Source organism: Canis lupus, chromosome 32 (genome assembly GCF_048164855.1).
Source record: "Canis lupus baileyi chromosome 32, mCanLup2.hap1, whole genome shotgun sequence".
In the NCBI taxonomy this organism is placed as follows: Eukaryota; Metazoa; Chordata; class Mammalia; order Carnivora; family Canidae; genus Canis; species Canis lupus.
In genome coordinates this window covers 41,174,030-41,188,905 of record NC_132869.1, presented here as the reverse complement: position 1 = coordinate 41,188,905, position 14,876 = coordinate 41,174,030, and the positions used below count along the sequence as shown (strand labels likewise).

Sequence of the window (14,876 nt, the reverse complement as noted above, 5' to 3'; positions counted from 1 at the left end):
AAAACTAGGAATATAATCTGGCTTTTAGGTGTTCTTCACCTTTAGTGATGAGTTGTTGAGGGATTTGTTGGTTCTAGTTATCTAGTCCAACATTGATAAGAGATTTAGCATGAACGGATTTAAATTTCTTTTTTGGGTTGCGTGTATATGCGCAGTGGTTATAGAGAATAATTCCTGTGACCTTGGTCATTGAACTGACCACTCAGAATATTTGGCAAGTAGATGAATGGAACATTAACCCTGGGAGGTAGAAGGAAACCATTTGAGACCAGCTAAGCTCTCTGTTATTATCTGTTCAGTGTAACAGTGATCCCACCATCAGAGGTCAGTTTTTATGGTCCTGCTGAGGTCCTGCTTTGACTTAACCTCCTTGGGTGTGCTTCCTCCAACAGTCTTGAAAACCCTGTTGCTGCTGCTGGAGCCCAGTAAGTTGATTGATTACTAAGGCCTGGAATTTGAGGGGTTGAAAAGAAGGTCCCAGATTCTTCATGAAGCCCATAGAGTGACATTAAAGCATTTGCAGTTTGACCTTCAGGTGCCCTTTAGCGTGCTAACTGCAGGACAAAGTTCCCCTTTACAATATGTGTGTGACAAAAACCAATAAATAAGTGGCACTGAGGATTACACAACAATGGGTTTGTTGTAAATTAGGCCAAAGGGCTTTTGTGTCAAAGGCTGGCAGCAAAATGGCACAGGAAGGCACCCAGCCTCTAGTCTTAACACATACTTGGCCCTTGTAATTGAAAGGTAAAGAAATCTGTGAAGCACTGTTTATCTTTTCCAAGGGAAGTGCTTTTCTCTCCTAGTGGCCAGAGGCCATTTTAAATAGAGCCAGGGACACTTGGGTGGCTCAAGAGTTGAGCGTCTGCCTTTGGCTCAGGGTGTGATCCTGGGGTCCTGGGATTAAGTCCCACATCAGGCTCCCTGTGAGGAGCCTGCTTCTCCCTCTGCCTGGGTCTCTGTCTCTCATGAATAAATTAATAAAATCTTTAAAATACATACATACATACCTACAGAGCCAGGGTCTTTGGGCTGAGTAAACTAAGTATTGAGATAGCTTATTCACCCAGGACTTCCACTATTAGTATTCAAGTATGAACAAAAGGAAGAATGAGAGACATCTGAGCATATTGGCTTGCCTTCCATTTACTTCATATTGTTTTATCTTTTTCTTGCTGACCTACAATATTTCCTCTTGGGAATTATTTTCATTCTCCTTTCTTGACAGTATTTAGAACATAGCTAGTCCTTAGTGTATATTTGTCAAACGAGTGAATCTGTGTTCAGTGAGACAAATGAGTGGTCTGTGTTCAGTGAGACTGAGGAAACATACTTGACGCCTTCTAAAGGCAAACATATGGTTTGGTTGCACGTGGTGTTTGTAGAGTCTTCAGGCTGAGCCAAAAATGGCTTCCATTTTACTGCTTTTCCCGTCTTCTCTCAAATTGATGATTGCTTGTCTTCATCTGTCATTGTGTTAGATCCTGAGTAGTTCATTGTCAGTTCCTACAGGCATCACTGCGGTCCTTTCCTCCTGTGCTCCCTCCTCATATTATTGTTGGCCTCTTCATCTTCCTTTCCTTTTCAGTCATACACGGTTTCCATAGTGCCCTTTCTTTCCCATAGTTAATCTCAAGTTGCGTTTTCTTTTGTGACCTCTTTTAAACTCTTAACTTTTGATGTTTGTTTGGGGTGTTCTGTTTGTGTGTGTGTGTGTGTGTGTGTGTGTGTGTGTGTGTGTGTGTGTGTTTTAAATATAGCTGTTTTTATTAATTCAGAGACCTGTGTATTTATGATGGGCCAGGCAAAGAACTGGGTGACAGATCTGGATGATAGGGTTTCTACCCTTGGTTGGCTTACAGTGTCCTTGGGGAGTTAGAGTAAGAACACCTATAACTGCAGAAGAAAGTAGGTGTAGTCTAGGGCAAGTGCTAGTGGAATGGTACCCACACTGCTGCAGGTGGTCAGATGGAGTAATCAAGGTGGTGTGTTTGGGCTGAGTCTTTGACAATAAAAATGAGAAATAGCCTAAACGTTCATCAGTAGGTATGGTATAGATCAGTAGAGTATAATCTATAAAAAATCATATAAAAAGATATTTGGAGGGATGCCTGGGTGGCTCAGCGGTTGAGTGACTGCTTTTGGCTCAGGGCGTGATCCTGGGGTCCCAGGATCGAGTTCCACATCAGGCTACTTGCTCAGCAGAGAGCTTCTCTCTGTCCCTGTGCAGCTCCCCCTGCTTGTGCTCTCTTTTTGTCAAATAAATTAAATCTTCAAAAAAATAACCATCTTAAGTATTTTCTTACTTTTCTAATACCTTGTAATACTTTATTTTTTTTTGTAAAGATTATTCATTTATTAATGAGAGAGAGAGAGAGGCAGAGACACAGGCAGAGGGAGAAGCAGACTCCATGCAGGGAGTGCGACGCGGGACTCGATCCTGGGACTCCAGGATCACGCCCTGGGCCGAAGGCAGGTGCTAAACCGCTGAGCCACCCAGGTGTCCCCCTTGTAATACTTTAAAGCATTATAACAGTGAAGTAATCTTTGTGAAAAAGTTCATGATAAATGTTAATGTAAAAGTGGATTATATCAGGGTGCTCTGGCTGTGAGTAATAGAAACCCTACCTAATGGCTCAAATGATAGAGAAATTATGTCACAGGTGAAGTCCAGAGTTAGGACGTTTCTAGGTATGGTACAATCAGGCCTTCAGTCTTCTTTCTCTGAAGGTCTCCTTTGTAGGTTGGCTTTGTCCTCAAACTGAAACTAGCTGGCTTCAGCAGTTCTGTGTGTCTCCTCCAGATTTTTCTTTTTTTTTTTTTTTTTTTTTAATTTTTTATTTATTTAGATAGTCACAGAGAGAGAGAGAGCGCGCGGCAGAGACACAGGCAGAGGGAGGAACAGGCTCCATGCACCGGGAGCCCGATGTGGGATTCGATCCCGGGTCTCCAGGATCGCGCCCTGGGCCAAAGGCAGGCGCCAAACCGCTGCGCCACCCAGGGATCCCTCCTCCAGATTTTTCAAGGAGAGAAGACATTGTCTCTTCCAGTGTATCATCTTTAGCAGGGTTTCTTAACCTCAGTACTCTTGATATTTTGGGCCAGATAATTTTGTTGTTGTTATGGGAGACTGTCCTCTGCATTGTAGCATGTTTAGCAGTATAGCAGTATCCCTGGACTTTTGCTTCTAGATACTAGGAGCGCTCCTCAACCACCACCAGTTTTAACAACCAAGAATGTCTCTAGACATTGTCAGATATCCCATGTGGGATAGTATTGCCCTTGATTGAGAATCAAAAGTTCTTTAGGAGTGAAGAAACCTTTATCAGAAACTGCTGCAAGATCTGTCCTCTGCCCCCGCCCCCCGCCACCCCATCTTGTCTTCTTGACCAGTATTTTTCTCGTACCCATGCTTAAATCAGTTGTTGGCATGATTGATTCAGAAATTAACCCACTCCTTCGCCTTAGAGGAGAGTGTAGTATCTTGTCTGAACAAAAATGGATTTTATTATTTATTTGTTTGTTGCTTTATTTATTTATTTATTTATTTATTTATTTATTTGAGAGAGAGAGAGAGAGAGAGGCAGAGACACAGGCAGAGGGAGAAGCAGGCTCCATGCAGGGAGTCCGACACAGGACTCGATCCCGGGTCTCCAGGATCACACCTTGGGCTGATGGCAGGCATTAAACCACTGAGCCACCCAGGGATCCCTTTTTTAAATTTTATTTTATTTTATTTATTTATTTTTTAAATGGATTTTATTCTGAGGGTAGAGAGGTCTGGATGTTGGATAGGCAATAACATAGTCTGCTTATAGGGCAAAGAACTCTAAAATTGCTTATCTGTGGCAAGGGCCTGTTGAAAGTGCCATGGTGGAAGATGTAGGCAATTTGACTTATTGGGTTGGCAGAAGTGATTGAGAGTGTTAGTAAAGGGGAGGGTGAGCATAACATTAGATGAGGACTGGGGTTATGTTATATTGTTCACCGTTGACTCTCTAGCACTTAGCACTGATCCCAGTGGATAGCAGATGCTTAATGAACATTTTTGAACGAATTTAGAAAAAAATGCTGATCAGAATTCTCTCCTGAGTGAAATGTGTTTTGGATTCAGTAAGCAGTGATGTGATTATAGGTGCAGTTGGCTGAAATAAAGATACTCTTGGAGACCACTCCATTCATTTCTCTCAGATAAACTATATTTAGCTTTTTTTTTGAGTAGCATGTCTTGGTTATATACTGTATTCCTAGAATCTAACTGTGGCACACAACATGCTTTCACTAAAATTTTTTGTCAGGGATCCCTGGGTGGCGCAGCGGTTTGGCGCCTGCCTTTGGCCCAGGGCGCGATCCTGGAGACCCGGGATCGAATCCCACGTCGGGCTCCTGGTGCATGGAGCCTGCTTCTCCCTCTGCCTGTGTCTCTGCCTCTCTCTCTCTCTCTGTGTGACTATCATAAATAAATTAAAAAAAAATAAAAATAATTTTTTTTGTCAGATTATTGGAACCCAGATTTTGACAACTTTGTCATTGTTTCATAGTTGAAGCTGTTTATGGTGGCTCAGCTAGATCTTTCTCTCCTCCTTTATAATTTTGGTCAGCCTTATTAGTTTTTTCAGAGGCTAAATATCATCTTCCAGCTTAGCCCTTTTCCTTACTAATATTTGGCATTAGGAAGCTTTGGACAAGGGTGCCTAGGTGGCTCAAACTTCTACCTTTGGCTCAGGTCATGATCCCAGAGTCCCAGGATTGAGTTCCACATTGGGCTCCCTGCTCAGCCAGGTGTCTGCTTCTCCCTCTTCTCTTATCCCTTTCCCTGTTTGCGCTCCATCTCTCAAAAATAAAATCTTCCAAAAAACAAAGACTTGGGATACGAAGTCTGTTTGATCTTTTTCTTTTCTTTTCTCTTTTCTCTTCTTTTCTCTTCTCTCTCCTCTCCCTCTCCCTCTCCCTCTCCCTCTCCCTCTCCCTCTCCCTCTCCCCCTCCCCTCCCCCTCCCCCTCCCCCTCCCCCTCTCCCCCTCTTCTTTCTTTTTTGAAAGATTTTATTTATTTGACAGAGAGAGAGTACAAGCAGGGGAGTGGCAGGCAAAGAAGGAGACTCCCTGCTGAGCAGGGAGCCTGATGCAAGGTTCAGTTCCAGGCCCTTGGGATCATAACCTGAGCTGAAGTCAGACACTTAACCGACTGAGCAACCCCGGTGCCCAGTACATACCTTTCAAAGTAATTATTGTAATTGATCTTGCCAGTATTGAAGAGTTTGTTACACAAATGTTTATTGACTGCCTGCTATGTGCTAGGAACTATGCTGGGGTTACAACAGTGAGCATTTTAATTTTTTTTTTTTTTTTTTTAATTTATGATAGAGGGAGAGAGGCAGAGACACAGGACACAGGCAGAGGGAGAAGCAGGCTCTGTGCACCGGGAGCCTGACGTGGGATTCAATCCCGGATATCCGGGATCGCGCCCTGGGCCAAAGGCAGGCGCTAAACCGCTGCGCCACCCAGGGATCCCGTGAGCATTTTATATACAGGGAAATTGAGAAGTTGGATGACAGGTGTAAGATTATATAACATGTTAACAAGAACTGCAGCTAGGTCCTAAGTCTCCTGGCTGGTCCATAGGGTAGAAAGGAGTTGCTGTGAGAAGTTAGAGTAGTATAGCTCGAATGGAAATGTGTGAGGGGATTTGTTTGTGATCTTTCTAACCTCTACCTGGGTTTTTTTTTTTTTTAATTTTTATTTATGATAGGCACACAGTGAGAGAGAGAGAGGCAGAGACCTAGGCAGAGGGAGAAGCAGGCTCCATGCACCGGGAGCCGGATGTGGGACTCGATCCTAGGTCTCCAGGATCGCGCCCTGGACCAAAGGCAGGCGCCAAACCGCTGCGCCACCCAGGGATCCCCTCTACCTGAGTATTTTTTTTTTTTTTTTTTTTTCTACCTGAGTATTTTTAATAATTGAGGAGCTTTTAGTCTTTCAAAAGGAAGTACATTACCATATTGGATATTTAAACCATATTGGAGGTTGCATTTGGCATACCAATAACCTGAGATCACCAATAACCTAAGATCAAATAAAAATTAGACAGTAGCTTGCTTGGTAAGCATTGAATTAAAAGCCAGTTGGGTATTCTCTTCTTATGAGCTTCAGGTTACAAAGAGTTGGCCCTGTTTCGCTGTGGGGGTATTTCTCTGTTAACTGCTAGACATTGGCGATCAAACTACCCAGACCTGTGGGAAGAAACGATTCTACTCTTGCTCTTCCACATTTTTGATATTCATTTGTCAAAAAAGCCTCTGTTGACTAATTTCTTCATGAAGGATAGAACTGGTTAAGATTTCCAGGAGTTGTACTTATTTTATATTCACTATTATTAGGTAATATATGAAATCTGTTATTCCATGAAATTTGTGGTGGTTTGTGCTACTTTAATGTGATCTAGAAATAGCTTTTACCATCTTTACTTTGATTCCTATAATGCTCTCTATAAAGGACTAATGTATTTTCCACTTCCCTTGAGTATTTCCTGTGGGCACACTGACCTTAGTCCTTTTTTTTTTCTCTAGGGTCATCTAGTAGCAGACATCCAAATCAGGCAACTCCAAAGAAAAGTGGCTTAAAGAATGGCCAAATGAAGAATAAAGATGACGAGTGCTTCGGGGATGATATTGAAGAGATCCCAGATACAGATTTTGATTTTGAAGGGAACCTGGCCCTTTTTGATAAGGCAGCTGTGTTTGAGGAGATTGATACCTACGAGAGGAGAAGTGGTACCCGTTCCCGGGGCATCCCAAATGAAAGACCAACTCGGTACCGCCATGATGAGAACATCTTGGAGTCGGAACCCATTGTCTATCGGCGGATCACAGTGCCCCACAATGTGAGCAAGGAGTTCTGCACGGGTGAGTTGCACCAGGTCTCCATCCTACTGGCTGCTCTCCTGTTTTTGTTTTGCTTGAAAGAGAATGATGTAGATTCTGAATCAGACTCTTGCAGTAGGAATTAACTAAGTGGCTTTGTGGTTGGCACATTCTTATCGTCTCTTGGGAATGGTGGTTAATATGGCATCCTACCTACCATGGTGATGTGGAGGTGTGGGGTAGGGGGCTGATTTCATGTCCATTGGTGTCCTGCATCTGACAGGATCTGGTCTGCTCTTTATTTAGTGTATCATGATTAACAACTAAAGGCATAGGAGCCAACTATGTAGATTCACATAATCAGATCTCTCACTTTTCACTTTGGCTTGCCTCCTACTGCCTATACATTTTACGGGAAGTTCACCTGTTTTACTAGTTATTTATTGGTGTAAAAAACATTCGAAGATAGATGGTTGAAACCACTGGCTAAAATTGGGGTTTCAATAAATCAACATTTGTTACTACATTGTTCTCATCTCCTGCTAGCCCTGGTCGTGGGAGGTTTGGCTGGTCCTGTTTCTCACTTAACAAAGTAGTGTCTTGGTAGTTATGTAGGTCACTGTATAGGATAGTCTGTTACCTCAGTGGTTTTAAGTTTCTTTTTTTGTGACATAAGGATCTTTTCTTCAAACGTGGCAGTTGAGGCACATAAAACCAGCTATAGGAGAGGTGATCTACCTCACCCCTGGCCTTGTCCCTTCCCAGAGTTTCTTCGAATACAATTTGAAAACCATTCTTATTGAATGATCTTAAAGAGCTGAAGGAGGAATCATAATCATTTTAATTAAGTAGAGAAGGAACTAAGTATAATACTCATTTTGGTTTGAGGGTTTGAGTATAAGGAATATAAATTTAGAACAGTAGTAGCAGTTATAGAAAGTATTATGGAAATTTGGAGGAAAATCAGATACAGCATGGCTTTTTTGTAGACAGTAGTAAGGCCGTGTTGTATTTTATTTAGTTTGCTGAGTATAGAAGTTTGCATGCATTTTCCACGTGGGGGGAGAAAAAAGCAGGCTGCCAGACTAAGAGAGACTGCCAGATTATTTTCTGTTGTTCACTGGCGGACTCTGATGGGCATGCCTCTTTACTAAGGTGGTTTCCCTAAGTGGCACTGACAGTGTGACTTACTGAACTCTTGATTTTTACCACTTGTGTGTGGGCAGACAGCCTAGCTCAGAATCAGGCTTCATTTCATTTGCTAGGTGTGAAGCTTTTCAGAGGCAGCCATCATCCTGCAGGTCTGAAAATACAGTCAGCTCTTGCCATTCAGCTGCCCCTACCTGTAGCTTTTCTTTCAGTGCCCACAGCAAAATAAGCTGCCTCTACCTGTAGCTCACTGAGCTGAGGTGATCAGGTCATGCAGCAGGTCCTTTCCCTGAAATTCCTGAGCTTGGGGAGATATGGCCTGCCTTGGAATGAAGTGGCTAAAAGGAAGAAAATAGTAAACTCAGGAAAGATTCTCAGATCTAAAAGAGCCTGAGAAAACATTGCTAAAGTAGGCAAAGGGGAGTGTGAGAATTTTTTACTACTACACACTCAACCTCCCCCAACTTGATTTTCACTCACACTTTAATTTTTTTAATTTTTATTTTTTTAAAGATTCTATTTATTTATTCAGGAGAGACACAGGGAGAGGCAGAGACATAGGCAGAGGGAGAAGCAGGCTCCCCACGGAGAACGCAATGTGGGACTCTATCCCAGGATCCCAGGGTCACACCCTGAGCTGGAGGCAGACGCTCAACCACTGAGCCCACCCAGATGCCGTGTTTAATTTAATGACAAGTAGAAAGTTCTATTCTCTCACATGAAACTATTTTCCAGAATTGCCATTAACAAACCTAAAACAAACTATATGAGCTGGTCCTCAGCCAGGAACTCAGATATGGTGGCTGACCAGTTGGACTTCACTGAGGCATGACAGTGAAGGGGCTAAGAAGGCCCACAGCTTCATGCCATCTGGTTTTTCTCTTTGTCCTCAGTAGTGATAAGAGTGGAAATGAAGGGATCCCTGGGTGGCGCAGCGGTTTGGCGCCTGCCTTTGGCTCAGGGCGCGATCCTGGAGACCTGGGATCGAGTCCCGCGTCGGGCTCCCAGTGCATGGAGCCTGCTTCTCCCTCTGCCTGTGTCTCTGCCTCTCTCTCTCTGTGTGTGTGACTATCATAAATAAATAAAAAAATTAAAAAAAAAAAAAAAAAAGAGTGGAAATGAAGCCCTTTTGCCAAGCCGGGTCTATGCTGGAAATAGCGAGCAAACAAACCGTTGCCTTGTTGAGCAGCTTCTCCTACAGGTGGTTTTTATCTCTGTTCCATCAACAAGGCACAAGTTGGTTTCAGATGGTACCTGGCTGGGGACACTTTTCCACTTGGATCTCTTATGCAGATGTTATGGTCAGAATAAGGCAAACTATCTAGAACATGTGGAGAAACAACAACATAAGACTGTCAAATGTTAGCGTTAGGTTACTTCATCACTTAGTATGATTTTCTTGTTTTACAGATGAGGACATTGAGGTCCAGAGAGATAAAGACTCTAACAAACCTTACATTTTCTTTTCTTTCTTTTTTTTTTTTAAATTTTTATTTATTTATGATAGTCACAGAGAGAGAGAGAGAGAGAGGCAGAGACATAGGCAGAGGGAGAAGCAGGCTCCATGCACCAGGAGCCCGACATGGGATTCGATCCTGGGTCTCCAGGATCACGCCCTGGGCCAAAGGCAGGTGCCAAACCGCTGCGCCACTCAGGGATCCCACATTTTATTTTCTTTTCGGAAGGTCGCTAAGTTAAAGAGGAGGAAGGATATAGTATCAGAGGAGAAGGGCCGTGTAATGGCGGAATAGACTATAGTCGTTTTTCTTTAGAGTCCGCAGAAGCAGATCAACTTAGATCGGTAGTTGTGGAAGGTGGCTTGGATAGCTCCCCAGCTAGCCTTCTGGCATGTCCTAGATCCCCAAATGCCTTATTTTCTACTAATCTCCAGGGTACAAAAGAACAATGACATGTTACTACCCATTGGTGTGATGGCTTGGGTCTTAGGATTCTGACAGCTTGCTGCTGGTATCCAGCACGTTGACTGTGTGCTGAGTGGTGTCAACAGTTTCTAAGCCATTTTCTGTAATTGCCACACTCCTCTTGGCAGTACAATACCAGCTGTGTGTATGTGTGTGATGGGGTAGTATTATAAAAGGTCTGTCAATTGGAAAAACACATTAAGGAAGCAGCTAAATTTAGCTCTTTGTTCAACCCAGATTTTTTCTCTGGAAAGCCTTTTTGAGTCCTTTGACAGTGTGCCCAGCAGTTGTGGGTGGTCAGACATTTCTCTAGCGTGGACTTAGGCCTGCTAAATAATGATATCTAGTGGTCACATACTTGTGTATTAAGTTTGGCTGTAAAGTGTGAGATGTGTGTGAGCACTCTTCAGTTGTGAGAGGTCCTCAAAGAATACTGGGTAGGAGAGAGGTAAGGCTTTACGGAAGAATATTTGCTCAACATTCATACTGTTCGAAAAGAAATACTGATGACCTTTTGTTCGTCTAAATACTATGCTTATTTTGTGTAAGTCACTCTTAAGACCTTGCATTTGTTATTAAGATGTATTAGGAAGGGGCACTCAGGTGGCTCAGTCGAGTGAGCACTCAGGTGGCTCAAGTGTCCAGCTCTTGATTTTGGCTCAGGTCATGATCTCAGGGTCTTGGGATCAAGCTCTGTGCTCAGTGGGGGTGGGGGTGAGGTCTGCTTGAGATCCCTATCCCCACTCCAGCACACGTGCACTCTCTCTCAAATACATCTTTTTTTTTTTTTTTCTAAGATTTATTAGGAAATGGAAGGATACCACAAAAAAAAAAAAAAAAAAAAAAAAAAAAGAAAGGGAAGGATACCATATTTGCCTGGAGTCCAGTGAGTGTGGACATTAGTTGCGCTGGATGTTGAGAGGCAGGAGAGGTTCTGAAAGGTGGGCTGATCAGGAATAGCCTTACAAAGGGAGCAGGACAGAAGCCTTGAAGCATGGGCAGGATTTCAGCAGGCAGAGAGGAAGAGGAGTATGTGGGTAGGCCGATAGGTGCTGGTGAATAGTGTGAATAAAGGGCCCTGTAGGAGGTTTGGCCAGGGCAGACAGTGTTGGGGAACAAGCAGGAATTAAAAATAGCTTTGGATCACAAGAGCACAGAGCCTTATGTGCATATGCTATCCTTGTCCTATGCCATAGGGAACAACTGAAGGATTCTGAAGAATGAAAGAGATATGATCTCAGATCTCTTTTAGAAAGACTTACAGTCTTGAAGACTGGTCTCATGATAGATTTCAGAGTAGAGTGAGAGGAGAGAGAGCAGAACCAGGAAGACTAGTTAGGCTCATGATGTAACTAATGTACCAGAGGTTTGGACCACTGAATGGGATGGAAGACAAAGGTGTGAGAGAAGTGACAGAGCAGAACTTGATGGCTGAAAGCAGGTGAAAAAGGGTTGAGTGAGCGGGAGGTTTCAAAGGCATTGCACCTGTGGGGCAGGAAGAATGGCAATGAGTGTCTAGCTGTCGTTAGTTTGCCAAGTCTGCGTGGTTATGTGATTTCCCTCCTGTGGTGCTTTGTGGCTGAGCTCAGAAAAAGCAGATAGTAGAGTTATCACACTGAGAGGTCAGGGAGTTATTAAAAGCTTCAATGAGGAGGCTTCTGTAGAGTCGGAGAATGGAGTTATGTAGCCAAATGGGGGATGCTGAGCCTTGCCTTTTCTGTAAAGTGGGATAAAATTGTCAATTAAATGAGATCATGTGGAAAAGCAGCTAGTACAACGCCCAACTTATGATTGTTGGTATTTGACTTCAAATATGAATGTGAAGGCTGCCTCAGGAAGGTAATTTCAAAGCACCTACATTTATACAATTTCTACTATGTGAGAGGTGCCATTCTAGATTCTCTGGGTATTGTTGGTCACCTTATGGAGTAACTAAATGTTACGGATTGATTAGGTTATCGAGTAACCAAATAATAGAAGTGTGTACAAGGTTTGGAGGTGGGAGCCTGGCTCAGGAGAAGCAGCAGCATTATGATCAGTGTCATAGTATTGAAAGTTCATTGGATGTTTACTGTGTCACGGGCACCATTCTAAGCACTTCACATGTTTGTCACAATTTTCATGGAGTGCAATTATGAGATTACACTGTTCTCCCCATTTAAAAAAAATTTTTTTTTTTAATTTTTATTTATTTATGATAGTCAGAGAGAGAGAGAGGCAGAGACATAGGCAGAGGGAGAAGCAGGCTCCATGCACCGGGAGCCTGACGTGGGACTCGATCCTGGGTCTCCAGGATCGCGCCCTGGGCCAAAGGCAGGCGCTAAACCGCTGTGCCACCCAGGGATCCCTATTCTCCCCATTTTTGTTATTATCCCCATTTTGTTGGCATTAAGTAATCTGGTAAACCTTTCAAATCAGGAAAGACTAAACTGTCTCGAATTCATTTCCTGAGTGCTAATAAATTCTTCTTTGGCATATTTATTCAAGAACTCTTCCTGTTGGGTAGAATTCTTACTAACTTGTGCCGTTTGTTTTCCACTGTGTAGTCTCCTTCTGCCCTCGAATGTTTAGAAACCCAGATGAGAGGCAGTGGGGTGCTATTGGTGCACACACTGAATCTCTGCAGTTGTCCCATCTGCTTTTCCTGAAGGATGTTCCTGTGCCTCCTTACTATCTGCCTGCTGAGATTTGGTGAGCAGCAAGTGTATGAGGAGGATGACCTGAAGTAGGGTTACTGTTTACTGCAAAAGTCGAAGTTTGAGTGAGGCACTCTGGTCTGGGTTCCCTTTGAGTCCAGCACCACTTACACGTGCCCATTTCTCTTGGTAAAAGCAGTTCTGGTTCCTACTCTGAAGGGGAGCTGCTGGTGAAGCCACAATTAGTTGGTTCTGTTGCTTTATGGCTTGTCTCTTTATACTTCCCACCTCGGCTAGCTAAATCTTTGAGCTTCAGTGGGGATGTGTCTTGCTCTCAGGACAAGCTTGACCTTCACATTTGAGGCTGGCAGTTGTCTTCCACAGCTAGTGTTGCATTTCTGTCTCTGAGCTCTGGCTGCCTTCTTTTGCTTCTTGTCACCAAGAAGTATGCTAATGTTTTCAAGACCAGCAGTGTTCTTATCTCTTGAAGAACAGATAATCAGGAAATCTGTTTTGGGTTTGTATGTATGTTCAACAGGAATTCAGGAAGAAATAAATCTTTGAGTTTAGAAGTGGCCATTGAAGAATTTTACTCTAAGGGTATAGTGAGATCTCCTTCAGCAGTTGTGCTCCTGAGAACCACAGGGACACATCTGGAAGTAGATTCTAGGAGATGTTCTGGATTGGAATGCTGCACTAACACGCTTGTGCTGTAGCAGATGCCACTATGACTCACTGAACAGAGTTAATGAAACTGGTTTTTGGAATTGTGTCTCTGCAAGTGGACTTCCTTGGCAGTGACTTGGTTGGTTTTGGGAACCTCAGGTTCTAAGCAGATCCTCTAGTTGAGAGAGTAGTCAGTCCCCTTAATGTTGTGTCCTTCAGAGTTTCTGGGCCTGGATAAGATGGTGGATACTTGTCATAGACTTGAAGGGCTTGGTTGTAGTCATCGGCAGTCTCATGAAGTTATAGGCCAGTATTGTTAAGACTCGTCCCCCAGCCTGGAGTCCCAGGATCGAGTCCATGTCGGGCTCCTTGCGTGGAGCCTCCTTCTCCCTCTGCCTGTGTCTCTGCCTCTCTCTCTGGGTCTCTCATTAATAAATAAATAAAAACTTAAAAAAAAAAAAAAAAGACTCGTCTCCCAGTATCGAACATTTGTGCTTCCTACAGTCTTTGCATGGGACAAGGTCTCATGGCAACTTGTTGCCAGAGTTTTAATTTAAGAATATAAATTCAAACTAAGAGCTGGAGGGTCTGGGGCCTTGGCACATTATAGCCCAGCACTTGAGTTTTTAAATTTTTTTTAGAGAGCACTTGAAGGGCAGGGGGAAGGGCAGAGGGAGGGAGAGAGAATCGTAAGCTGGTTCCTCGCTCAGCACCACTGAGCCTGATGCAGGGCTTAATCTCATGACCCTAAGATCATGCATGACCTGAGACAAAAATCAAGAGTCACACACTTAACCAAGTGAGCCACCAGGCGCCCCCTTCCCCTGACACTTGAGTTTTTGCTAAAGCTGCTAGTTGTTTTGTTTTGTTTTGTTTTGTTTTGTTTTGTTTTGTTTTATTTTATTTTATTTTATTTTATTTTATTTTATTTTATTTTATTTATTTTATTCTATTTTATTTATTTATTTATTTATTTATTTATTTATTTATTTATTTATTTATTTATTTATTTATTTATTTATGATAGTCACACAGAGAGAGAGAGAGAGAGGCAGAGACATAGGCAGAGGGAGAAGCAGGCTCCATGCACCAGGAGCCCGACGTGGGATTCGATCCCGGGTCTCCAGGATCGCACCCTGGGCCAAAGGCAGGCGCTAAACCACAGCGTCACCCAGGGATCCCTTTATTTATTTTTTAGAGAATGAATTGGTCTCTAAATATGATCACTCTGCCAATATGTATCCTCTTGCCACCATCCAGAGCCACAGGTGTCTAGCCAGTGAGGATGGAGCTTGATTTCATCGTATGCATTATCCACCATCTTCCTTAAATTTGACACACTAATATTCAGGAGTCCTATTCTCCTCCTGCCCAATGTTCTTGCCTCCTTTGCATTCCTGTTTCTTTCACTGCAATCACCATTCTTAAGGTATCTGGCATAAAACTTTGTAACTACCTTCACCTTTTCCTTCTCATAAAAATTCATGCCATGTGCAGCCCCTCATTTGGATGTGTCCAGAGCCTTGGAAGCTTGACTACCCTGTGTCCTCCTACAACTGGACCTTGAGAGCTTGTTTGGAGGTTCTAGTAGGGGAGCGCAGCTACCTTGACCGAAGAATGGTCTTCCATTGGGGAAGGTCGT

General features: G+C 43.2%; 1 protein-coding gene across 5 annotated transcripts in view; it reads left to right on the top strand.

The window, feature by feature from the left end:
- Positions 1-14,876, top strand: part of EDC3 (enhancer of mRNA decapping 3) — a 51,001-nt gene that overhangs the window by 20,318 nt on the left and 15,807 nt on the right. For all 5 annotated transcript variants that reach the window (XM_072809652.1, XM_072809649.1, XM_072809651.1 and 2 more), the window contains exon 5: positions 6,568-6,903. In XM_072809652.1, coding sequence (XP_072665753.1) covers positions 6,568-6,903 — 336 coding nt within the window. The remainder of the gene's footprint in view (positions 1-6,567; positions 6,904-14,876) is intronic.